The sequence below is a fragment of the Equus caballus genome, chromosome 17 (genome assembly GCF_041296265.1).
Source record: "Equus caballus isolate H_3958 breed thoroughbred chromosome 17, TB-T2T, whole genome shotgun sequence".
Taxonomy (NCBI): Eukaryota; Metazoa; Chordata; class Mammalia; order Perissodactyla; family Equidae; genus Equus; species Equus caballus.
In genome coordinates, this window is record NC_091700.1 from 26,181,123 (window position 1) to 26,207,894 (window position 26,772).

General features: G+C 40.9%; 1 protein-coding gene across 12 annotated transcripts in view; it reads left to right on the forward strand.

Moving 5' to 3' along the window:
• MTUS2 (microtubule associated scaffold protein 2) overlaps positions 1-26,772 on the forward strand; it is a 559,486-nt gene that overhangs the window by 351,858 nt on the left and 180,856 nt on the right. For all 12 annotated transcript variants that reach the window (XM_070240202.1, XM_070240203.1, XM_070240201.1 and 9 more), the window contains one exon: positions 21,761-21,922. In XM_070240202.1, coding sequence (XP_070096303.1) covers positions 21,761-21,922 — 162 coding nt within the window. The remainder of the gene's footprint in view (positions 1-21,760; positions 21,923-26,772) is intronic.

A 26,772-nucleotide genomic window follows, 5' to 3' on the forward strand; every position in this document is an offset into this window, starting at 1 on the left:
TCGTTTGCCTAGGCAGAGGGCTTTCCATTCTGAGAAACATGCCATCAGGTCACTCAAGGAAGGATTGGAAAATCCTTTAAACCTCAGTTTAAAAGTAAGTCCCTCTTCTGTCTCCCAAACCTCCAATCCATTTAGCATTCTGTGTTTGCACCAGTGATTCCTTCCTTGTGACAAGAAAATAGAGTAGCACTGCACAGAAATATGAAAACACTGTCAGCTCAGATTACCTCCACCTCACCTCATTCTGCGTGTTTTCAATTTTTTGTGCTGTTGATCCAGAGTTACATAACCGCCAGCTGAGCTGTATAATCACGGACCACTTGCTTCCTTGCGTTCTCTCTCCTTCACCTGTTCCATAGTTTTAAAGTTATAATATCCAGGCCATCACTTAAAAATATGTTTCACAAAACTGCTCACTTGAATTAAATGTGCCCCGTGATTTTTTTTCTGAAAGATGCCAAGTTCATGCTAGTTCCCCTAGCTTACAAGCAAAATGATTTTTGCCCCCTGTGCACACTTGCATCAGCATTAGGTAGTTCCCAGGTGAATATTTTCTGAATGCAGCCGCTGTAATTGCACCCTACATACCTGGAGGCAGATGTAAGCAGAACTGTCTAAGGGAGTTGCATCTCCAGTGTTCTGAGCCAAGTAGAGATGGGAGGGTCCAGGTGGGGGTGGATCAAGGAAGGGGGGTCAGCCTTGGCCTTTGTTTTCAAGATTAATCCTGGGGCTTTTCCATTTCAGACATGATTAAGTGAGGAGTTCCTCCTCTGTCAGACGAGTTTCTACGAGGATTGCTCGCAGCCCCCTCTGGTCCATCTGTCAAACTGTCATCCTAGAATTGAAATTCTGACTATTTATACACAAAGGCAAAGGAACTCACCCATATTCAATAGTGGTTCTAAATTTCTTTGGGCTCATTTAGTGATATTGTTCTGTGGTAGATTTACATTTGTGTAGAATATAAAATCAAAGACTAAGTAACAGTATAAGAAGAGTATCAGATTAAAGACCTCTCTAAAAACCAAACCTTTAAAGTCCTGGGATTTACCTTTTGGGATTTGAACAAGACAAGAGAGCACAGGTCTATGGTTTATGGACTCGTAACGCCTGTCTGTGAGGCAGAGCTGTCTATTTGCTGTCAGCCAGAGCCTGAGGGGAGGGCTAAAAGGTGATGGGAACTCCAGCTGCGGGAGAGTGAGCTATAGAAGGTGAATCCAGCACTAGTGGGCCCAGGCCCGGACAGCTGGGGTTCAGCAGCAGCCTTCAGTTTTCGGGAAAGCTATGTTAAATTGACGAAAGAACTTGGACTTTGTAGTCAGACCGACTTGAATTTGAATGCTTACTCTTTACTGCCTTTACTGCCTTTGTAATGTTCCAATTACTCAGCCTTAGTTTCTGCTTTTGCAAAATGAGCAGAAGATTGCACAGATTAAATGAGTTCATCCATGTAGGTGCTTAATAAAAGTATTTGACAGGCATTAGCCCTGAGGTCAGTGTTAGTTCCTATTTCTTCCAGGCCTGGGTAGCAGGGCAGTGACAGGGGCCCAATCCTAGAAGGGGACTGCAGGATTATTAGCATAATATCAAGCAATAAATCAGAAACAAAAGGTACTTGTTGGGAATTCCAGTTGCGAAGCGGTGGTACAGAGTTTATCAAAATAGCAGTTTGAGAATAAGCAAGGGAAAAAAGGTATACAGGCCTGGTCCAGTCATCTTGGGAAAGCCGTCTCCTCCAGCTGTTGTCTGCTTCAATTCCTGGAAATCTTTACTTTTAGGTCACCACTTGGTGTGCAGGTCCAGTTGGGCTGTGGTGCTTTCTTTAGATGCAACAAATGAATCCAAGAATTTACTCCTTGGAGTTTGGCAGTACAAGGGTTGGTTAACAGGATCTGATAGGAGGCTTTCCAGCAAGGTTAAAGAGAATCTTTCTGAAGATATCTTTTCCAATGGATGAAATCTCCAGCTTGCAAGGAATGATGTTGGAGGTCTTTACCTCCCGAGAGCATGCTGTGAAAAGATTGCTCTACTAAGCAGAGTTATTTTCACTGGAAGCAATAAGGGCTTTACGGTTTTGAAGTGTATCTCCTTTTATCAGCTCGGGATCAAAAGAAGCAGGAGCCAGGTGCATTGGGCATCCTGTTACAAGGAGAACAGATTCTTATTGAACTTATGCAAGTGCTTGTATTGTCATGAAAAATAACAATACTTAATAAGAGTTTCAGAATCCCAGAGGGATCAGGCAGGGAGAAAAAGACAAATGCTTCAGCCCTTTCTGCAAAAATACACTATACCAAATTGCTGAAAGCCTTAGACAGCTTAGAGGAGAGAAGAAAAAGGAGTCCTTTAAATCTGGAAGACAAAACATTACAGTAGTCAGTTCTCCATTAGAGTTTTAGAAATTCTTACCCAGTTTGGTGTTATGATCTTAAAGTTATCAGAAACCTGTATTTTAGAGTACTTGTCAAAGCTCTTTGAAGAGGAAGCACTTTTGTAGGAACTTTTTTTTAAATCAAAGCATCAGAGTAAAACAATAACTCTAGTAAATGACAGAAGACTTAAGAATGGCATTGTTAAAGATCTGATTAGCGTTCATTACAATGCAGTTGACAAGGAAATTATTTCCATGACATATAACATTTTAAGATAACTAGAATTATGACTGATCAGAATTTTATAAATTTTATATAATTTCTGGAACACATATATTAATATATATCCACATACATATAATCTAAGAAGAATCTACATAAATATAATCTAAGAAGGTTCAGCATCACTTCTTATTTAACAATCCTTGCATGTGATTTAACATACCAAATAAGCCTAATTAATTTACTCTGTTTATAAGGGGGGAGAACAAATTTCTTGAGATGTTCCAGGGGCCCTCTGGAAAACCCCAAAGTTACTTTCAGGTCAAAAAGACTTTATTTAGGATTTGTCTTTTGGGAAGTTTATAATAAATATCAAAAGATTTTAAAACACTTGGTCAAATAGGATTATAGGTCACTGTGAAACAATGCTTAGTTATCCATTTAACCAAAGTGACGATAGAAAATGTTAGAGACAAATACAGAAAGTTAAATAGTTGTAAAAAAACAAAAAAAAACCCTTAGCTCTTTTAACAGAGAAGATTCAGGTTTTTTGAACATAGGAAATTATTTTGAGAAAACACAAAATCCTTGTTTTTTAGGCAGATTATTTAAAAAGTAAAGAAACTTCTACCAGTCTCTTAGCAAGAGCAGGCCAGTGGTCCAAGAAAACTTTGTCCCTTTAACAGAAAAAAACACAAATTTTAATTTTGCACCAGCTTTTTTTTAAAACTCTTTTACTTGGTTAAATTTATTGCTATCTTAGCCAGTTCTGACCATATATAAAATTCCTTTTCAAAAGTTCCTTTTCCACTTCCTTTTTTACAGTTGGATTTTGTCCTATGTTTTTCCTCTTTTTCAGCCTCTCTTTAGGACAAAATTACTTTCTTTTCCTTTAAGAAAAATGCATGTCCATACCTCATACGTTTTCTAACCAAAAAACATCCTACTTTTCTTGCACACTGAGTTGTTTCTCTTTATTATTTCTAGTACTCTTGATTACATATAGTAATGAGAATTCTTATCCCTTAAAAAGTTTAATTTCTGGTGAAAACTAAGAGGTGAACAATTGTGAACTGTCTGCTACACCAGCATTCTTTAGAGTGGCAGCAATTTCTAGAAACATGTGCTTTCTCATAGTACAATCTTTTAATAAAGCACAGGACATGTTTACTAACAGGCCCAAATTTATCTCTAGTTTGTCTGCAATAAGAAGCCAAAAGTAGAGAAACCTATGTTCAGTAATTAATGTTTAACATTTTATCTTTTTTTTTTTTTCTGCTTTATCTTCCCAACCCTCCTGTACATGGTTGTATATCTTAGTTGCAGGTCCTTCTAGTTGTGGGATTAACATTTTATCTTATTTGGCAATGATCTGGATATTCAATGAATTTCTTTTATTTATTGTAGCAAAACCCTAAAGTTTCAAGTTACCAAAAAGATTTGGGAGCTATTTTTTTTCCAATCCTTTTTTTTTTTTTTTTGAGGAAGATTAGCCCTGAGCTAACATCTGCTGCCAATCCTCCTCTTTTTGCTGAGGAAGACTGGCCCTGAGCTAACATCCGTGCCCATCTTCCTCTATTTTATATGTGGGACTCCTACCACAGCATGGCTTGCCAAGTGTGCCATGTCCGCACCCAGGATCAGAACCAGTGAACCCTGGGTCGCCGAAGCAGAACATGTGCACTTAACCGCTGCGCCACTGGGCTTGCCCCTTGGAAGCTATTTTTAAGTACACACACCATAAAAAATAATTTGCTAAAAAGTTTACCTAAAAACTCTTATCTTGCTTACATCTATGTAAATAACTTGCTCCCAACAATTATCTCTAGGTTACTAAACAAAATTTTATGAGACATTAAAGTCAGCCATCATCCCAAGTTATTTTTCTTGCTGACAAATTTTGCTACAGAGATAACATGAACGAATTTGACTAATAAACCCAGGCAGAATAAAAGTTATACATCTTTATTTTTAATGCTGATAACTCTGAAGACATACTTATTTTAATTAAGCCAACAAACTTAAACTAGCCTTTATTTCCTAAAGAGTAATTCTAGATCATTTGAACTTGAAAAACATTTGGGTTAGTTTCTATATTTCTGAGTTTTAGGAATACGAAACTCATAAGCACTTAAATTTTAAGCCAATTAAATAAAGCTCTTTACAAATTAATGTTGGCAATACCATCTGGAAGTAGAAAAATATCAAACATCTATAACATATATAGAGAGACATACATTAACACACAGATAGACATGAACAAAGTCCCTATAGCTTCCATTAAATTTTAGCTATAAAATAGGTACAATACAAAACTCACTATTTTATAAAAGAACAGTTAGGTCCAAATCTTGCTTTGGCAGTTGGAATAAGTTAAGTTTACCTGTTCAGATGGCTAAAGATTTTTTATTAATATTTGTGGAGAAGACACTTAAGATTTGTAGTTGTCCTTGACAAGTCAAGTTCCAAATGACCTTTCCCTCCTTTTTTTTTTCTTTTGATAAGAGTTACCTCTGTGAAGTTTGTACTTTAAAGAGATGGCCTAGATAAGAGCTAACATTTACATCTCAAAGGCACAGAGAAAGAAGCAAGTTCCTCCAAGAAAGAGTTTGGTTTCCCAAAGCTGAATTTACAGTCCTTTTGAGATAAATAGGAGAGATTTGGGGATTAGTAAAAAGGATTGGTGGACTTTAAATAATTTCTGGAGCCATACCTCTGGTCCTGTAAACACTAGATTGGTAAAACAACGACAACTGTTTTTAATTTCTCAAAGAATTTGGTTGCTACCTAAATGATATCAAAGGACTTACACACCAATCCACCCATGTTGGAATGTTCTTCTTTCCCTATGGGTAAGTTTAGCTTAGAGAAGGCCTAAAAAAAATCCTGTCAAGTTTGGAATGTCAGTTGTGGTCATGAGTTCTGTGAGACTGGTGGTCTCCCATCTTATTTTCTGCCTTTTTATCAATCCACTAATCTCAGGAGGTAATCCATTTACAAAAACTTTTGAGGATTTTCCCTAGGTTTGATAAATTCTTTAACTATGGTACTTAGTTCAGCCTTTGACCAAGGAGTGAAAGATATCTGAGGAGGATCACCTGCAAACTTGGGTGGTTATGTTTTAAGAGATAACTGTTTAATAGTCTCTTCAGAGTAGAAAGGCAGTTCAGACAGAGGATTAGTAAACCATGAGTACTCAGGTAAAGAAGGATAGAGGGGAAAGAGGAAGATGGCGTCAGAGGCAGGGTCTTGGCACAAGATGGCTGCTATACACCCAGAGACAAAGAAGTTGGGGAAGGGAACAAGATGGCTCTGGAGACAAAGAAGACAGGCAAGGGGAGAAGAAGCCTCAGAAGACATTTTGACTTCTTTCAATTGTTCACCTTGGTTAGTTTATAAATGGTATTTTGCAAAGAAGCAAATTTAGAATCTTGTATATCTTTGGAAGCCTCTAGGTACCAATTAAAATAGGCATCCCATTCAGTCTGTTTAATTTTAGAGCCATGGTTTTCTAATTTAGTTCTGAGGAAAGCAAGTTTAGGGAGATTGAAAGTTCCCCATGATGGCCGTTGGAGTACTAAATTAACTTTAGCTAGGTTGGCCCATTTAGTTAAAATTGTGTGTGAGAGGGGCTATAGTTTTTAAACATAACTGGCCAGGGTCCCAGAAGGAGGACCCTCCTGAGACAGTTGAGAGGACTGGGATCTCATTACTCAAAACCATAGTTTTCAGGAAAACAAATGAGTACTCACCAGAAAGGACAAAACCTTTAAATAGATCCTGAATAAAGTCAGAGAGCTCAACCAAAGGGAGGGAGGCTGAATCTGAGAGGAGACTTACCAAATTGAAAGGAAGAAGATGATTCATGGAAGCAGAGAACACAAAGGGCTGGAGTGGGTACTGCACACAGTTCTTGGGGTCATCAGTCCTATGCGGGTTTGTCTCCTTCAGGTCCTACTTCTGACACGATGTAATGTCAACCTTAAAAAGGGAATAGCCAGTTGTTTTACCAGCAAAATTAGTTTATTTGTGAATGGCAAATGAATTGCAATTCAGGACAAGCAAACTATGGCAAACCATTGGAAGTCTGAAAAACAAAGGAGGGGAGCATTCTTTTATAGAAGAAAGGAGGAAGTTGGGTAGGGCTGTTATGAACACAAGTCCATTGGAGGAAAGCAAGAATTTTGGGGTTGTGAGGGCTTCTCATTGGCTGGGTTGTTGCTGGGCAAGAAGACCTTTCTTCCTCCTGCCAAGGTGTATAAAGTAAGCTTCTTCCTGCCCAGGAATGTAAAGTAAGCTGCAACCAAAGGTACATGCATGAGAGCTCCCCTTCTGGGCCTCCCAACTCCATTTTGAATGAGGTTCTCTTTATTTATTTTCACAGCAGTCAGGGATAGTGAACCAAGGCGGAGCCCAGTGACTAGCAAAGGTATGTCTCTGTGTCTACCAGACAGCAACTTGGGGAGCAAGAATCTGGTTGCCAATATTGGGACATCTTGTCCTGGGCCAGCTTCTCAGGGAGGCACAGTGGTCAGTACGGAGGCATTGAAGTGGCCCTCAGTGCCAGCCCCTGGTGGAAATGGGGTTGGTGAGCCTGAGCCCCAGTGCTGACTGGACAGGAGGGGCCCCAGTGAGAGGCATGGGTTGAGCCTGGACAGGGGAGTGAGGAGGGCAAAACACCAACAAAAGGAAGAGGGTAATACCTTTTATTGGCATCATTATATTTTCATGTCCTAAGTCTCTTTAGGGTCTGCATATGTATATGGCTCTGAGAACAATCACGAACAAAATAGATCGGTATTTAATTTGCTAAAAAGAGAAGGAAAGAAATAGCAGCCAATTTTGGTGTTTCAAAATGTTTGACACTTTGCGAAAAACAAACAGCCTCTCTACTACTGAGGGACAATTAAGTCATTTGTAATTGCCATGATTGGCTCCACTCTTAATTGATCCTAGACCAGCTTTATCTACATTGAATTGAACTTTCTTCACATCTCATTCAGAATCCTACCATGTCTTGGAGTTGGTCCAAATCAGGCCCATTAGCACATCTTAGCCTATTAAAGACTTATCCAGGCCAGTATTCTCAAACCAGTCATGGCTCATCTACAGTAGTGTGAGTCTCTCTCACCTGCTTCTAAACATTTTCTCTCTGAAGTTGCCTTCTTTTGGTCAGGCCTTCATTGTTCCCAAACAGGTGATGTACTCCAGTACTTTTTCCGATGGGTATTCCTTAGCTGGGACCCTCACTTTGTCTCATTGATCTACTGAAACAGCTTTGGGTTACTGCCTTGCCCCGAGACTTGCCCCATTAAAATCCATTTCTCCAATCCACATCCATATCAACCTTTCTAAAATGTACACATGACCATGTCGAGCCTTTATTGAAGCCCTTCAGTGGTTTTTTGTTGCCTTCAGGATCTAGTCCAAACTCTTCAACGCTACCATGTGGCAAGTGCAAATGTAGATATGTGTGCAAAGGACTTTGGTACGTCAGAGCAAGATGTCATTACCATTGTCTGCAACCTCCCCAGAATAGTTTACTATGGTTGTAATACCTGAGCTGGGTTTTAAAGAATGAAACAGAATTCACCTGGTAGGTGGGGAATGGGAAAGGCATTCCAGATAAAAAGAACCACATGTTTAAAGGCAACAAAACCAAAGAAACAGCAGAAGATATTCACAGCACGATAAATAGTCCAGTGTGGTTGGACTTTGAGATACAAGGAAGGAGTGGCTTTCCGTGATCTACTAAGGAGCTTGGATTTTACTTTATAAGAGGTGAGGAATCATTGAAAGTTTGTAAACTGGGAGATGATTAGCTTGGTATTTTAGAAAACCAGAGGATGGTGAAGAGACTGGAAGGGAGAAGGAAGGTAACATTCAGTGAGTATCTACTACATGTCAGGAACCCTGCTAGACGCTTTATCTAGGCTATTTCTTTACATTTGCACCAGAAACCATTTTACAGATGAGGAAATTTAGATTCAGAAAGATCGAGACATTTCCCTGAGACTGTCTAGTATGTATGTGGATCCACATGCTTTCCACTAGGGTAGCTGGCTTCAGGGAACCAGGGCAGCCCCCGTGAGTCCATCTGGGGCACTGTGGCTGGGATGGTCTCTGTCTGTCCTTATGTCTACCTTTCTGAGGCCCACCTCTACCCAGCACTATGTTGGACCAGCTCTGGTCACGTCTACCTGGCTTATGCACTAGTAGTCTGTGGGAGTTTTCTATTCCTGCCTATCAAATTACCACCAAGTTAGCCACTTAAAACAGATCTGTTTATTAGCTCACATACAGCACAGCTGAAATCTCTGCTCAGGGTCTTAGAGGCTGAAATCAAGATGTCGGTTGGGCTGAGTTCTCATCTCCAGGCTCTGGGGAAGAATCCACTTCCCAGCTCATTTAATTACTGGCAAAATTCACTTCCTTGTGGTTGTAGGACTAAGGTCCCCCTCTTCTTGCCAGCTCTCGGTTGGAGATGACTCTCAACAACTAGAGGCTTCCCATGTTCTTTGCTACTTTCTCTCCACCTTCAAGTTGGTAACAGTGTGTTGAATCCTTCTAGTGCTTTGAATCTCTGACTTTCTCTTCTGCCTCCAGCCAGGGAAAATGCTATACTTTTAAAGGGTTCATGTGATTAGGTTAGGCCCACCCAGATAATCTCCCTTTCCTAACATCAAATGTGTCATAACATTACCTAATCAGAGGGGGAAAGTCCCTCATACTCACCTTCCTGGGGATGATGCAGAGGGTATACACAAGTCAGCGGGGCTCTTGGAGGACATCTTAGAATCCTGCTTCCCACATACCTTGATTACATTTATCTTCAGAATTTGCCATTATTTAAAATAAAAATTTTTCTCCTTGGAATAGCACAGGGTTTTGTTCCTATCTGCTGTCTAACACTTTACCAGAAGTCTCCTTAGGGAAGGAAACCTTAGCAGATGTCGCGTTTCATAAATATTTTAGGACACAATTTATTCCGCTTCTGCTTACGCCCCAAGGCTGCAGACTGGCCCATTCCTTCCTTTCTGTGCACCCAGCCTTTGGCATCTTACTCTTCAGGGTGGAAAACAAAGAAGTTTCTGGTCATCATTCCCTGTACTTAACCTGCCCAAAGCTGCTACTGCCACTTAGTTACTGCGAAGCTTTCCCCAAATTCTGTGCCCTCAAGCCCCATGTTCTGACTAATGAAGAATCCAGATTTTGCTAGTGATTAAAATGCTTCTGCTTATAAACCTTAATTTAAGGTTTTAAATTTTAAGCTCTATGAATAATAGATATTTATACTTACTTTCTATTTACGAACGTTCTTCAACTTTATGGATTTTTTTTTTAAAAACAGCAACAAAATACAAGAGGACTCGTTAGCTGGTCCTTGTTCAGGTTGGGCAGAGAGCAGAGAGAAGGCGTGAATGCGTGCTGTAAGTCTGGCCCAGTGCAGCCGCCGGGACGCCCTCCCCTTGGAGGTACAGAGAGACCCGGGTGTGTGCACCCCCACCGTTATCCAACAGAAGACTTCCTTTGTTGACGGATCTCAAAGGGAAGCAGCTGAAGAGGGAGAGGAGAATGCAGAAAAACTGAAGTTCACAAGGGCTCAAGCTTGGTATCAGAGATTCAGAAAAGCCAGAAGGCAAGGGACCGGCCTGGCTTCACTGCCTTGGGCTTGTGTGGAGGCTGCCGGCACCTTCCCTGAGGAATTTCCCTAAGGGAAGTGGTCAACTTATGCCTTTGCTTCTATCTCACTAAATTTCAAGGCTTTAAGGGGGCTGTAAAGTTCATTTATTAGGCTGTTTATGATAATTTGCAAAACCCGTTTGAATCATGTTTTCTTGAGTGATTTTGTGATAGGTTTTTAAATAGTTGAGATTTTATTTTGCATGTGCGACAGTTGGGCCAGCAGCTACTGGTCGTAGCTTTACCCATAAAAATGAATAGAGATAGGGTTTTCAATATTTGAAATTTTGTATTAGAAAGGACTTTCAAGGGGACCAGCACTGTGGCTGAGTGGTTAAGTTAGCGCGCTCCGCTTCAGTGGCCCAGGGTTTTGCTGGTTCAGATTCCGGGTGTGGACATGGCACTGCTCGTCAGGCCATGCTGAGGTGGCGTCCCACATAGCACAACCAAAGGTACTACAACTGGAATACACAGCTATGTACTGGGGGGCTTTGGGGAGAAGAAGAAGGGAAAAAAAAAGAAAGGACTTTGAAAACAAGAGTTGTGTCCATAAACTAAGGGATGAGCAAATGGTTTTCCGAAGCGAGGAGAGGGGAGCCTACCATTTATTTAGTGTTTGCCACAAATCCGATACTATATTCATGATTTTTTTAGTCCCAGCAATGCTTGCTCTTCTAATGTTACAAATGAGGATGCAGGTGAAGAAAAGTTAATGACTGTCCCAGGGTTGCCATGTTCTCAGTGCTGTAGCAGCACCTAACATGGGGTTCCGTGACCACAGTCCACTTTCATCAGAGCCAAAGGCCGGGAAGGCACAGATAACCAAAGTGAAGAAAAGAAGATTCACTTTGTTTTGTTTTGATTCATGAGCCCAGTAATTTTAGTTTAAAAATGATTTATTTCTCTACATGACCCTAGGATTCTTGCAGTGAATGACGTATTCTCCACTAAACCATCATGATTTAAACCGCTTGAAGAGCATCACCATCTGTTTTCTATTGAGGTTTCCTCCATACAATTTCAATTGAAATCAGGTGCTATTTATGTTATCAAGATGATTTTATTTGGACTTTGGTGCAGCGCCCAAGGGTTCAAGGTTTTGGACTAAGGCTGTCAGACTTCAGTCCATCTTCCCAGTTTCTGACTGAGACGGATCAGGGTAATAAACACAGAAAGCAAGGGAGCTTCCATTACCAAACAGTCGTTAAAACATTGTTGAATATCAAAGGAAGCATATTTATACAGTCCTAGTTTATCTAAAGAATTAACCGAAAATTCGCCATCAAGAATTATTAAAGAGTTAGCTATCAAGCAAACACAGCCGGATTTTAGATGTCACCAGTCTCATTTTCCGTTAAGACAAGTAAGTACTATATTTTGACTAAATCTGTCAGTCTTTCATTCAGCTAGAGCAGGGGTTTGCAGTGGGAGTGGTTTGCCCCTAGCGGACGTTTGGCAATGTCTGGCAACATTTTGATTGTCAGAACCTGAGAGTGGGCAAGGAGGTAGAATGCTGCTGGCATCCAGTAGGTAGAGGCCAGAGATGCTGCTAAACATCCTACAATGCACAGGAAAGCCCTCCTCAGCAAAGACTTATGGTCCAAGATGTGGATACTGCCTTCTTGAAAAATTCCGGACTAAAAGGAGAGAGTCCTGAAGTTGTTGAGAAGCAAAACCAGAATGTTCGAAGAGGAAAAAAAAGGAAGATGGCGATCTTCTTGGACTCTGGAGGAAGAGAAGGAGTTTTCTAGCTCCCAGGAGGGGAGAGGAAATTCTTAGAGTTTAGGTGATGAATATTATTTTGATATACTAGTTGGCACATATTAAACATATTGGCCTATCAAAGCCAATATGCTATTCATCACCTAAGAGGCTGTTCAATCTCTTCTCCCTTAAAGGTTTCCTATTCCCCAGAAGCTACTAAGTAGAAAGGGTTCTTTTTAAGAGTGAGGTGGTACACTCTGACTCCTTCTGGCAGCCCCTGCAGTGTTTTTAAATATATGGGAAAGGAGGTTGGGGCTCAGTGGCCATGATCCACTTTTCAACATTTGACTTGGTTTCTCAGGGCTTGAACTTGGTTTGTGCTGAGATGTGGCTCACTAAAGCAGCGTATGACACGGCATAATCCATGAGGCCCTCAGAAGCCTCGAAACAACTAATTAAACAGATCTGTGACACAAAAAGGAGAGAATATTAGAGCACAAAATCCAAGCTGTAGAAATGGAACACCTAAACTTTGTTTTTGCTCTATTAATAAAAGCTGGTCTATAAGCCCTTGATCATTTCTATAATTTCTTATACCATGTTAATAACTTCAGCAGAATTTAAATTGAGTTCAAATCAAATGTTCTTATCTTTTAACAACACCCATATTAAGCATATAATTAAAATGTTCCAGTTTAAGTATTTTCTTCAAGGTATTAACTGTTCAAAGATTCGCATGATGATGAACCAGAGTGTTCATGGATGATGGCTCAAGCTTTCAAGTATTTCTGATAGGGAGGGGGGATTTACTAAAACTAGTCTAACTGACATAAAAGTGGAGTGGTAAAAGTTGTTTTTAATTACTCAAAAGTCTCTTGATATATCACATTAGCCGTTGGTCTTTTAAGTAACTAACCTCTATCAATATTTGACTATATTGGGAGTGTGACTTGGTATATATTAAAGAGAATTTCTCAAATCAAAAGGAAGCTTGAAGTCATTATGTGCTGGGAGTGCAAAAGTCCTGGGCTGCATGATGCTTGCTTTCATCTTCTGTGATTACTTCTGCGACTTGAAGAGAGATGGTGTGATCACCCCTGGCCTTTGCTTGCTTTGTTTATCGTCTGGGTCTTTCTGAAAGTAGTTCTGTTATCCAGAGGGGAATTGAGAGAAGACACTGTAGAGAAGGTGGCATTTAATCAGGCTATGAAGGACTTACCCATGTCACAGAATGTCACAGCTGTCTCAGATGGGGAAGAGGGGCACCATTCATACAGGCCTACTTTTCCTTTTGCATTTGTGTCCCTGGACTGTGAATCTCATTTACCTGTTCATCTGCACCCATATTCCCCCATTTCCTGAGCAGAAATAAGAACGACGACTCTCTCTGCTGTAGATCAGAGTGAACTCCAGAAGAAGTGGAAGATTTCTGGAGTGCCTGGGGGGCGGGGGAATAGAGAGTAGAAGGACAAAGCTTTTTTTCTCCTCTGTGATGATTTAGTTGTGATCAATGTCAAAAGAGGGAAATTTGGGGTAATTATGCCTAGCCCTGGGGCACTGGGAAAAAACTACCTCTTGAAGCAGTAGGAACTTGGGAAGGTCGAGATGAGTGGCAGTGTCAGTACCCGCTATTCGCAGAGATCGTCTGGAGTTCGAGATGTCTCAAGGTTATTTCCATAGGGATTGCATGGGACCGGATCTCATGAAATTGGGGTCATGTGGGATAGATGAGGAGCTTGAAGAAATGACAGCTGATAAAAGAGACTTGCATCTGCTGATGCTCGTGCTCATACTGGTGATGACAGCTAGCATTTAGTGAGTACTGTACCAGGCTCTTTGCAAAGTGATTTATATGCATTTTCTCATTTAATTCTCAGATTAAGCTGACGACAGAGGGTAAATAAATAATAAGCCATTTCATAAAAGAGGGCTTTATCAATTAACTTTTTAAAAAGACTATTGCTAGTAAGTTTCAAAACTGGTATTGGATTTAGTCAGAGCCTGTGGTATTCATGACTCTCCTGTATGGTACTCTTATTATGATTATTCCTGTTAACAGTTTGCTGTCAAAATCCAGCCAGAAGAGTTCAGGATCTGAGGCCCTGCAGTAGGAATCCACTAGTTCCTGTGGAGCTAGAGGAATCACCTTCACTTAGCACCTGGCCTATAGAAGTGTGTGCTGCCACCTGATCAGGATGCTGAGTGTAGATGAGGACGTGTCCTCTGGTCTAGGACTGGAGTCATTTACTGGGCTCCTGGAGTACTGTGTTGAGAAAGACTCTGAGGCCACCCCTGGCTTAGTAAGGAGTTAACATTTGTTCCAGATGAAGTGGGGGTGGTGAAATGCGTACCGCATGTTTCTCCTTCTTTCCTTAGGACTTAGGTTACCAGAGAAAGATGGATAAAGAACCATGGTTCTTTAGAGTTGCCTCTTCACAGCCAGGCTGCCAAGAGTGATCGCAGTTATTGCCTTGGAAAGATATGAAGCCATGCGAGATTGGTGATGAGAAGAAAAGGGAAGCATGGATAGACTGATGACCTTGGAATGAGGCTCGGTGTTGGCCTAATGGGCATAATATCAATGTTTCCATTTACTGAGTGCTTATGTGTGCCAGATACTATTCTAAGCACTTTATTTTAAATATATATTAACTCTTTTAATCCAACATCTCTAATTAGTGGGTACCACTGTTATCCTCATTTTAAAGATGAAGAAATGAGGTACAGAGAGATGAAACAACTTGTCCAAAGTTAGAAAACTAGTAAGAGCTGGTGCCAGGATTTGAACCCAGGCAGTCTTAACCACTTAACTATTAGCCTCTCAAACTTTGTCAACCCAGAGCTTAATGCTTAAGATGAGACTAAAGCAACAATCGAAATATGATAGAGTGAAAAATATTAGGTAAATGCTACCTTCTCTTGGGGAGAGGGGGTAGTGGTGCTTGGGCTGAAAGACCCAAAAACCATTAAACTTGGTAAGCTCTGATGTTTATCTTTCTATGTGTTGTTTTCAAAAATGTTTGAAAACCACCACACTGTCCTATAGACAGTCTCCACCTTTAAGCAGCAAATGCCCCACCTTGGCTGTGCTCAGCGTGACTACATTCACAGGAGCTGTTGTGGAAAGTGTGAAGCTTTTAGAGAGTCTCTGGGCTCAGAAATTGGGAAAAAGAGTGATGAAAGGAAGCACTGGCCCCATGGGACAGATTTGCACTCAGTGCTTTCTTCATTCATGAGCAAATATTTCTCCAGCATAGCCTTGTTTATGGCGGGGCAGGAAGTCACAGGGTAGAGCCCCACCTGTGCACAGTTTGCACTGTGCTGGATGTGGTGTCAGGAAGTAAGGCAGGCAAAATACTTTGGAACCAGATAATGGAAGGATTTGAGTACCAGAAAGAAGAGTTTGAGCTTTATTTGGAAGACTACGTTGAGCCACTTGTGTTTTAGGAAAAATAGTGGGGCACAGTGAGAAGGATGAACTGAATGAGGGACCCAGGGGAAGAGAGGAGCTGATGCCAATCTCTCTCCAAGAGGTGTAAGGGGCTGACTTGGGTGCCAGGCATAGGAGCGTGGAAGGGATTTAAATTTCAACTCCATCATGGAAACGGAAGCACACTGACTTGCATTGGTTGATACAAGGGAAAGAGAGGTTCAGGATGATTCTGACACGTTAGTTCCAAGTTTCTAGAACAATGATGGTCAATAATAAAGAATAAAGGAGATCAGAGCCAGTGTACAGCTGAGAGAAATGTTTACTTTAGATGTTACCTCCTCTAAGAAATCTTCTCGAGTCACTCCGCCTAAAGCAGGTTCCCCTCCTTCACCCTGGAGTCTTTCCTCTAGCTCTGCCCCTTGTGTTTCTTTCATAACTAGTCACAGTTTGTGGTGGTTTTATTTGTCTGGACTTGCTTGTGGTCTGTGCATCACCCCCACTGGAATGTAAGTTGGCGAGAACAGGACCATGTCTGTCCTGTGCCCCCTGCCTGGTGTGGAGCCTGGCACATAGATGGCTTAGTCTGCTTCATTTTGACAAAGAAACAGCTTTGCTGAAATGGTAAGATAGCAGGTTTACTTTAGCTCTTTAGTGTCAGGAATAAAATATACACCTGGATTAAAATATGCAGAAGGTGGGAAATAAAACATTCAGTTGGTACTTTAATAATTAAACTAAATTTTGCTGCCAAGTGGTGAATGCTGCTAAATCAATGAAAGATGCATCAATTAGGCAATCATGCAGCCAAAGCATTGTACAGCTTGATTGCCTGGGATTGTTAAAAAAAAAATCAGTGAAGAGAGTAGTTTAATCATTATACTATGGATAAATATTCAAAATCAGTGGAACATATTTCTTACGGTTTGGCTGTAATGCCCCCATACTATTAATAACTGTTTTGCTTTTCTTCCTCAGCCTTCCCCTTAAGAACCTCGTTCTGGTCTGGTTAGTATTTGTACCTCATTGCCATTCTTCCTTCTTTTTAAAATTCAGGCTCAGTGATTGGCATTCCTGGTAAATGAAGTGGTGAAAAGAACATTGGAATATGGGTCAGAAACCCTACCTTCTCACCCTGACTTCAGTCACAGTCAGACTTGTCCTTGTGAGAAGATTGAGTGGGCACCACTCATTGCTTCATAGGAGGATATCAAGTATCCTATAAATCTACACTTCCTCCTCCTGGTGCCTAAAATTCTGAGAGACTTTCATTCCTTGAGTGCAGCCTTTTCTGGCCCCAGTTTGCATGTGTCTTCCTCTCTCTGTGGTGTAGGACCAGAGCGGCTGAGACTACACCTACTTTGGAGGGAGTTGATGAGAAGGGTGAAGGGGTTTGGAGATGAGTCGAATATCATCCTCCTCACATAGGAGCCCGAGTGTTCTGCTATAATGAATGAGATGCAATAGTGAGTTTGAGAAATATTCTTTTTGTTTTATACAGAGTATGCCCTCAGGAGACAGAACAACACTGGGACAGACTGGTTGGGATCAGCCGTAGGCACAGTGTAGGCATATAGGACAGGGAATGAGAATAATGACTGCATGAGAAAAGAACACCAGGAGTCCCTCAGGGGAGAGGTGAGACCTGAATCACAATTTGAGGAACTTGTTCCAACCAGGGGATCAAGGAAAAAAAACTTATGTATGAGATTTTTTTTCATTGAGATATAATTCAAATACCATAAATTTACCCTTTAAAGTCTACAATCCAGAAGTTTTTAGTGTTTTCATAAGGTTATGCACCATCAAATTCCAGAACATTTTCATTACCCCAGAAAGAAAGTGCTTACCCATTAGAAGTCACTCCTCATTCCCTTTCCCCCAGCCCCTAACAACCACTAATCTGCTTTTGCCTTTATGGATTTGCCCATTCTGGACATTTCATATAAATGGAATCATACAATAAGTGGCCTTTTGTACCTAGCTTCCTTCATTTAGCATAGTGTTTTCAAGATTCGTCTATGTTGTACCTTGTATCAATAATTCATTCCTTCTTAGGACTGAATAATATTCCATTATATGGATATACCGTATTTTGTTTACCTATTCATCAGTTGATGGACATTTGGGTTTTTCCCATTTTTTGACTCTTATGAATAATGGTACTATGAACATTTTTGTACAGGCTCTCATGTAGACATATGTTTCCAAGTCTCTTGGGCGTAAAACTGAGAGTAGAGCCACTGGGTCATATGATAACTGTATGTTTAACATTTTGAGGAACTGCCAAACTGTTTTCCAAAGCAGCTGCACCATGTTACAATTCCATCAGCAATGTATGAAGATTCCAATTTTTCCACATCTCCACCAACACTTATTATTGTCTGTAATTTTTATTACACCCATCCTAGTGAGTTTAAAGTGGTGTCTCTTGGTTTTGATTTGCATTTCCCTAATAGCTAGTGATGTTGGCCATCTTTTCATGTGCTTATTGGACATTTGTATATCTTCTTTGGAGAAATGTCTATTCAAATCCTATGTTCATTTTTAATTGGGTTATTTGCCTTTTTATTGTTGATTTATAAAAGTTCTTTATATAGTCTATATACTAGACCGTTATCAGATATATGATTTGTAAATATTTTCTCCTATTCTTTGGGTTTTCTTTTCACTCTATTAATAGTGTCTTCTGAAGCACAAATGTTTTTATTTCGATGAAGTCTAATTTATCTATTTTTTCTTTCATTACTTGTGCTTAAGGTGTCACATCTAAGAAACCATTGCTTAATCCCAAGGTCATTAAGATTTACATCTATGTTTTCTTCTGAGTTTTATCATTTTAGCCCTTGCATTTAGGTCTTTGATCCATTTTAAATTAGTTTTTGCATATGACGTGAGGTAGGGATCCAACTCCATGAGATTTTGCTAGATTCAGCTGATCAACTCAGGATGTTCAAACACTCCGAGGAATGGACTCAAGGAGCTGTCCCTGGAGGAAGAAGAAGATTGCTTTCTCCTAGGATTTGGTGCTGAATGAGCCTGTTGTCCTGATGGTTTAAACAGAAAAATGTGTATCAATTAGGTTTATGTATTGAACTGAACCCAGTCAGATTCTATAACCATGAGGAATATATACAGTGCAAATTCTCACACTCTAATGAAGGAGATTTCACCTTCCAAAGAGTAAGTTGATGATATGATGGTTTGGAAATCTGCTAAAGATGGCCTCTATCCAGCAGTGAAGCAGGAGGCTGTCGTCCTTTGGTTACTATGATCAGAGGGATACCTTCATACTTTGGTGCTGATAATGTGACAAACCTGGGGAGCACCACTGGCATGGAACAAGGAAAGGAATTAGGGAAAATAAGCTGGCCGCTCACAGAATTAAGGATGGTGTAGGAAAATTCCCTTTGTGGCATGTGATTGTTTACTGAAAATGTTGTCTTTTGTCCTTACCTCATACCCCTCAGCTAACATTTATTAACCCCCGTTCGCCCTGGTCTCTTACATTTCTGCATGTCTACTGAACAGAGATATTGACAGCCCCAGCCAATAACTGTCAGTATTGCTTTAGCTCAAAATAACCCCACAGATTTTGATCCCCTGTGGAGTAGTGCTGCCCCTTTTTAGAACCACCTATTTTGACATTTATTTTTTCAAGATGTTTATTTTTCTTTATGTCTCCATCATTTAACATAGTGCCTAGAATATAACTGGTGCTCAGCATGTTTACTGAAATCTCTGCTTGCTCTTCCTTCAATTATGTTGCAGTTGAGAAAAAAGACAATTGTATCATTCAATGGATACAACTTTTTAAAAATTGGCTTGCATTAGCTCTTTTAATTCTCCCAACAGCTTTGTGAGGTTGCTTATCATTATCCCCATAACAAATGAAGAAACTGAGGTGCAGAGTGGTGAGGGTAGAGGCCGTGGCATCCACACCCTGCTTGTCTCACTCCCAAGTCTGCACCACTTATCATCTGGCTCATTCACGCCGGAGCAGATGAGGGTTGGTTGGGAATGAGATGACTGAACTAGACACATGGACCACTTCCGCTGGCTGAATCCTCCAGAACATTTTTCTGGCTCACACAAGCACAGTCTATTTATTTCCAGTTGTTTCTTTCATCTTATCAAGCGATGGTTTAATGCTGTCTGCATTGTTGCAAAGTACCAGAGCATTTATAGAATTCAGCAGCCATTTCCAAATTCAGAGTACTTCTCATTTACTGAATAATATGTCCTTAATGACTGGCCACCTTAAGCTGGTTTTCAAAAAATGGTACTGTTTACTGCCAACTGTATCCCACAATAATGGACAAAAATAAAGTTTTATTTTATTATTTTATTTTTTGGTAATTCAAGACCTGTCTCTGTGGGGAGTACATAGCTTCCTTGACACTTCGTACTTCAAGCAACTGAATTACTTCCCAGCCGGGAAGGCGGCCAAATCTCTAAACTGACATGTTCACTGAATAATAAATTTCATGTGCGAGAATGATGCCAGGCGCAAGAGGATTTGATAAAAGGGCATTTGAACCCTACCAAGGATATAAAACATTTCCCTTCATAAGAAACTTGAATAAATTGTTCAATAGAAGACTGTGTGAGAAGTTTTGTGCTCATTTCAGCTTCTACTACACATTTCGGTGAATAGATTATTCTGGCAGTATGGCAGCAGTAGGCTAAACATTAGATAATTCCATGTGAAATGTTTCTACTGGCTGAGCCCCTCTGCCCTGCGCCCCATTTGAAATGTCCTACAGACCTCTGGAGATTCTCTGAGCTCCAGGCTTGGACTGGTGAGCCTACTCCGTGATCCTGAAGCTGACTGACTCACTGCTTTATAAACGCATGGTGTCCCTTTCCTGACTAGGTTTGGATCAAACAGGTGCTTGTTTTTCTATCTGACATTCAGGATCTGACAGCGCAGATCCTTTGGGTGGAGTTTGCATGGATCAGATGCATTCTCCTAGCACTGCTGAGACCTATTTAAAAACTTGCGCAGCACCATACAAGACCACTAGGGCATAGGTTCTGTGTTCGGAAATAGCACATTCATTGTTTTTCCTTCCTGAATACAGTTTTCTTTAGAAACAATACTAATCTCACCAATTTTAAATAGATTTTCAGGTCTTCAAAAGGAGAAAAGCAACAATCTCTTACTCCAAGTGGTTGAATAAAACTCTTGGATGTTTTGAACACTAAAGCCATTTTAATAATGTTATCATTTTTATGCAGGCCCTATCTAAATAGGGTGTTATGACTATGCCTTTAAAATGATGAAAACAGAAAATTTAATCTTTCCCTAAAATTCTGTGTACGTCTTGCAGCTGTCATTGCTTATTTTTCACAGTACATGGTCACATTCCTAACTGGATAGTTTTATTCCAAACAAGCAGTAATCTCAGTATAGTCAGGCTCCCTAATTTAATAGATTAGGACTCGCAGCTGTACTCAGAGGTGTATTTAGAAGATATATCCTTTAACAGGGAATAGATGGTGGTGTCATTGTCTTGAAGAGATTACAAATGTATAAACCACAGTAGGCTTGGAAAGACCTGGGAGAAAAATTTGGGCCACAACCACTTTGCGCTTTTAAACCTGACACACATCCCAGTGTGCCATATCTTCAGTGTCAGAGCGGTCGATTATAAACAAGCTGTCCTATAGACAGAGTCTGCTTCTCTATTGAATGGCAAGCTGAAATTATCAATAACTGTCTTCTGCCTTTAATTCAGGGTCTTCTCAGTTTGGTGAGGCCTCAGGTTTTCAAAGAAAAAGCTTTCATGAATTTCTAAGAGATTCTCTGTCTCCATGCTCCCCACCCCTCTACCTTCTTCCCAAGCCTCTTATTCTAAAAGTAAAATTAGCTAGGTTTCAGGGGGTTCTGAATCAGCTTCTTGGACTATTGATACATGTATGTATTCTTATTCTCCCTTCTCCTGGGTCACTCACACTGTTTTTTAAACAAGGGTTGCTCATTCTCTGTGAGTTATCAAGTAAATGTTTATCATATACCTATACAGTTACGCATCCACATAAGCAAAATGTGTGTGTGTGACTGTGTGCATCCGTGTAAGATCTTCGGAGGAGTGAGGCTGCTTATGGCTCTTGTGGAGCCCCTTGCACAGGGGATTTGAGTGACAGACTTTTCTACAGTGACTAAAGGGAGCTCTTTTCCACATCCATTCCCAGAAGAGTACTTTTCAAGCCACTCACTGAGAGTCAGGTGAAGTTCTAAAGCAGATGATGGCATTAGGATTGGTTGACAATTGCAAATGGTGGGGGGCGGGGGTCCATCCATTTTTTATGAAGTTCTAATTAACACACTGTCTGCCTCCCACAGGTTCAACCTTTGGGAATGAAGACCAGCCGGCTCTGAAGGCAGCTCTGCCTTCCAAAGACGCACCCAAGGGGGCCAGCCGGGCAGCCCCTCCAGCATCCTCCAGTGTGACGACACCCCGCAGGAGTTTGCTTCCGGCGCCAAAATCCACATCCACACCCACTGGTAAGACGTTCTGCCTTGGAGAAGCTCCAAAGTGGAGTGCCCTTTCTGCGTTAAAATGTCTTTTGAAAGTCCCTGTGTAGATCAGTTATTTAGAAGGAATAATAGATTAGTTTTGAATGGCATTTAAAGTAAATAATAGTGATACTACTATTTTCAAGGCACTTTCATATATTCTTATATTTAAGTTCTCACAACTGCCTCTCACTCCTCCCCTGACTACTGGTGACCTGTTGAATCACAGTTTCGATTGCAAAAAAAACAAGAATCAAGTTATTTTAGGCAGATTAGCGTTTGGCTCAGGGAAGCAGGCACTGATGAAATCATTGGAAGGACTGTAGCAGCAAGCTCCAGACTGTGCCTCCAGGATGAGTGTCAGCACCCCATGGGGAGCTGCTGCCTCTTCAAAGGTCTGGGAGCTCCATTCCCCTTGCTGGCTCCAGGCTTGTACCACCAAAGCTGGGGTCCAGGGATCAACAGCTACCTCAGAAGGGCTAGCTCCAGAGCCCCACTGCCTGCTAGATCCACACCAGCTAGATGGATGCCCTGTGTTCTGCCCCTCCACGCCCATGAAGCTAGTGACCAGACGTGGGCAACTCAACGGATGCAAAAGTGTGACAAGTGAAAGTGCTTGTCAGCAGAAACTGCCAAAGCAGCCCAAGTGGGCCTTGCCCCACTTTCTCCTCCCACATCTCACACAAAGGCGTCTGTTTGCCTGTAGGGATGTCCAAGCATGACATTCTTAGCTTTCCATCTTCTGCACTATAGGAAGGCACACTAAGAGGAAGAGAATGAGTGTTGAGCCCTAATCCACTATAGATGGCTCACCTATATTGGTATTTATTCCTCCATATTTTTCCTCTATGCTCATGTATGGTCACGTGCCGCATGACAATGTTTTGGTCAACAATGGACTGTATATAGGATGGTGGTCCCATAAGATAGTACCATATAGCCTAGGTGTGTAGTAGGCTACACCATCTATGTTTGTGTAAGTACACTCTATCGTGTTCACACAATGACAAAATCACCTAACAACTCGTTTTTCAGAACATGTCCCCGTCATTAAGCAACACGACTGTAATCATATACCAATGTATATACACATACATACATATGTGCTTGTATGAATTTCTAAAAATAAGATTACATGATGCCTGTTTTTCTGCGTGTTGCTTTCCTTACTCAAAGTACGTGATAGAAATAAATACCTTCAAGTCAGTGATATGGCTCATTCTTTTCAGTGGCTACCTGGTGTGGCTATACCATGATTTATTCAGCCATTTCCCACTGATGGGCATTCACTTTATAACTAGTATTTGCCACTATAAACAATACTGTGGTAAAAAAAAGAGTTTGAATATCAATAAGATTCATAACTGCTGCAGTGGATTAATACTCACCAAAATATGTGAATGTTCATGAGAGCATGATGATACAAAAAGCAAGTCACTTTGGAGGATGCTGGGAAACTACCTATTATTTTGAAATCTGGTAAGGAAAGCACTGAATAAAACATTTTAGCTCCTTCTCCTATTAAGTCTCTACCTCAAGATAGCCAAATAGTTAATGAGGGGAAGTTTCTCTTTATAAAAATATTCTAGCTAATAAATAAAATATGATAGACATCACCTTTTTCCCAGCTTCTAATGAATCAGTGGATGAAGGCAGTCATGGTCAACTGAAAGAGACAACCAGACATTATGAACTGTACTGATGGAAATATATACAACGTTATAAGTGAATTAGTCTTAGGGGGCAAAAATGAATCTGTTCTAGCCTCTAGATTTAACTACTAATTTACTGGAAATACAAAGGACAGAGAAGCATATTAAATAACACCATGAGAGCAGAATCAGCAAACCAAGACTCTGGAAGACTTTGTAGGACAAACCGGCTGATCTACTCAACAATAGCAGCAACAACAAGGTTGCAAAAGTCAAAAGGCAAACAAACAAACAATTTGGGGGGAGAAAAGGAGATGGAGGGGGACCTGTAGATTATCAAGGACTTAGACATATCAGCCAATTGCAAAGTATGGATCTTATTTTGGAATTTAATTCAAACACACACACCAAAAAAAAAAGATTTGGAAGATAACTGAGGAAATGGGAACATTGGTTATTAGATGATGTTAAGGAGCTACTGTTAATATTTTGAGCATGATGGTAGTATTTGTGTTTTTTAAAAAGTCGTATTTTAGAAATTCATTTATATGAAATGGTGTGCTATCTGGGATTTGCTTCAAAATAACCCAGGATGGTGGCAAGCACAGTTGATGTGTTATAGAACAGGAAACAACATAGGCCACACATTGCTTGTTGTTGGAGCTGGGTATTGGAACACATTAAGTTAACTAGATTAGTCTCTCTGCTTTAGTGTGTGTTTAAAGTGGTACATAATAACATGGTAAAATGTGTCAAGACAGTGGCTGTTTTTGTGGAGGTAGAGTTAAGTGGAAATAAGGTATTTCAGGTGTGGAGAAGAGAGGGAAAAGCAAGCAAAAGTGTTTAAGACCATAAAAATTTCATTATTTTCCCAGGTATTTCTGCTACATAGGGAATTTTTGAAAGCTATGCAATTTTGATAGCAAGAATTCTCTTCCAGTTTGTTACTTCATAAAACACTTTAACATAGTCTAATTTGATCCTCACAAAATGCTGAGAGGTAGGCAGGGAAAGTATTGTTTTACAGATGGGGAAACCAAGACTCAGAGGTGAAATGACTTGTCCAGGGTCATGTGGTGGCATCAGGAAGCAAATATATATTGTGTGTGTTTCCAGCGCTTTTTCAATAAAATGATTATAAATATCCAGCTGGGGAGTATCAGAATCCTCTCTGTGGGCTACAGTGTGTCTGTTACCATCAGATTTCATGTGCATGAACTGGGGAGGGTGGTAAACAAAATGGTGCCCAAGATTTCTTGCCTCAGGCTAGGCCCTTCTGAGATCACCTGGTTAGGAGTTCACCTGGTGTTGCCATGACCTCTGTGTGGTCTTTCCTTGGCTGAGCATACCCCACACACAGTCTGCAGGTATTCCTTAAAAGTCTAAATAATGCCCAAAGAGAAGTAAGAGGCTTTCCCTAGAAACTGAGATTATATGTGTGTGAAAACATTCATCCAGCCCTCCCGCAATGGGAACACATATGTTATTTTCTCCAGAGGCGAAGTTTAAGTCTGTGCTTGCTTGTTCCTTCTTATGATGAGCTATCACTTTGTTTATTGAAAACTCAAGTAAACACTCCTTCAAGCTGTCCTACAAAGCATCTAGTACATCTGCTGGACTTGTTTTTCTAGATAAAAATTTTATGATGGTAATAATTACTTCCTCTCCCATTCCAGACCAAAGCACGTTGTGTAGTTGCTCTTCCTTCACTAATTCAGTGGCCAGGTCACTGAGTGCGCTGGGGGATGGAATGTTCTGGAGAAGATAGATGAATGAGACACAGTTTGTTTCCCCCAAAGGATTCACAGGCTGATGGTCAAGAAGCACAACAAAATAATCATTGAAAAGTTGATAAGTGTTATAATAAGCTACTTATTATACAGCCTAATCTGTGTAGCGCCTGGTGAGGAATGGCTGGAGGTTCCTCACTTAGGCGACTGGGTGGCTAATACTGCCCTGACTAATAGACTGGAGGCCAAAGGAGGACAAGTTTAGAGGAAAGATGATAAATTTAGTTTTGGATGAGATGATTTGGAGGTGCTTGGGAAGCACCCAGATAACGATATCCAGTAAGCAGCTGGAAATAAGAAGCCTGGCGCTCTAAGGAAAGTTTTGGCTTGGAGATTTAGATTTGGGAGTCGGTAGCTTATAGTCACTGCTCTGGGCATTGAAGCTACGAGTGTGTGAGTTCCTGTGGAAGGATGTAGAGCATGCACAGGAAGAAAGGTCCGAGAGCAGACCCCTGGTAACACCAAATGGAGGTGCTGACAGAGAGGCCCGTCCGAGGAAACAGGGCCTTCAGAGCACAGAGGGGTGAAGGGCAGCTGAGGAAGTGGAAGCCATGGGTGCAGATGGTTCTTTGTTGAAATGGAAAGACAAAGGGAAGGAAAACAGGCTGGTCACTTGAAGGGGAAGCGCAAAGGAAGTTCTTGTTGTTTAGAATGAGTGAAACTTAACCTTCCTGTTTAGAAGCATCAAGAAAAGAAGGAGGGGCTAAAGGTGAGAAAAGCTGATAGGGGTTGGCTGAGGTCTGCTAGGTGGTGGGGTGGCACTGCGGAGGGAGGTCGCGCCTGGTCCTGGAAAGAAGCGCACTTTCTCTTTGAGACCAGAGGAAATGATTGAGCCTGCATTGCCTACGTCGCCAGCTGGTTCATTACTGACGATGTCAGAAGAGCAGTGCGGCCTAATCCATAATCAAGGAGTAGCGTCTACACCTGGTCTCAGTATTTCAGATGCTGCTTTTTAAGAGGAGAGCATAAAATACTGCAAAAAAAGCCCCATTGGTTCTTTGTCCTAATGGTTAGTTTACATCAGTGCTTCTAAATAAATGCAGGTAGAATGTGGGGATGGGGAGGGGGAGGAGAGGGCAAGGTGCCAGTTTTTTAAAAAACAAATATGTTTTCCTATTTGTGTATAGTAAATTAAAGTACCCCACCCCCTTTTTTTCCTACTGCATAGCTGTGGAAGGTTTTGGTATGGGGTTCGTGATGCTTGTCTAACTCGAGGACTGAGCAGTAATTGAAGCATATAATATGAACCTTTTAGTTTTTGCATATATGAGCCTAAATAGCCTTTCCCAGCAAAGCACAAGTGTGGACTAAAGGACAGGGGTGGGAAATGCGTTCCACTCCTGGCCAGGAGTCTGGGTGGGCACCTGTCCCAGCTCCATCCGTCCAGCCATTTGAC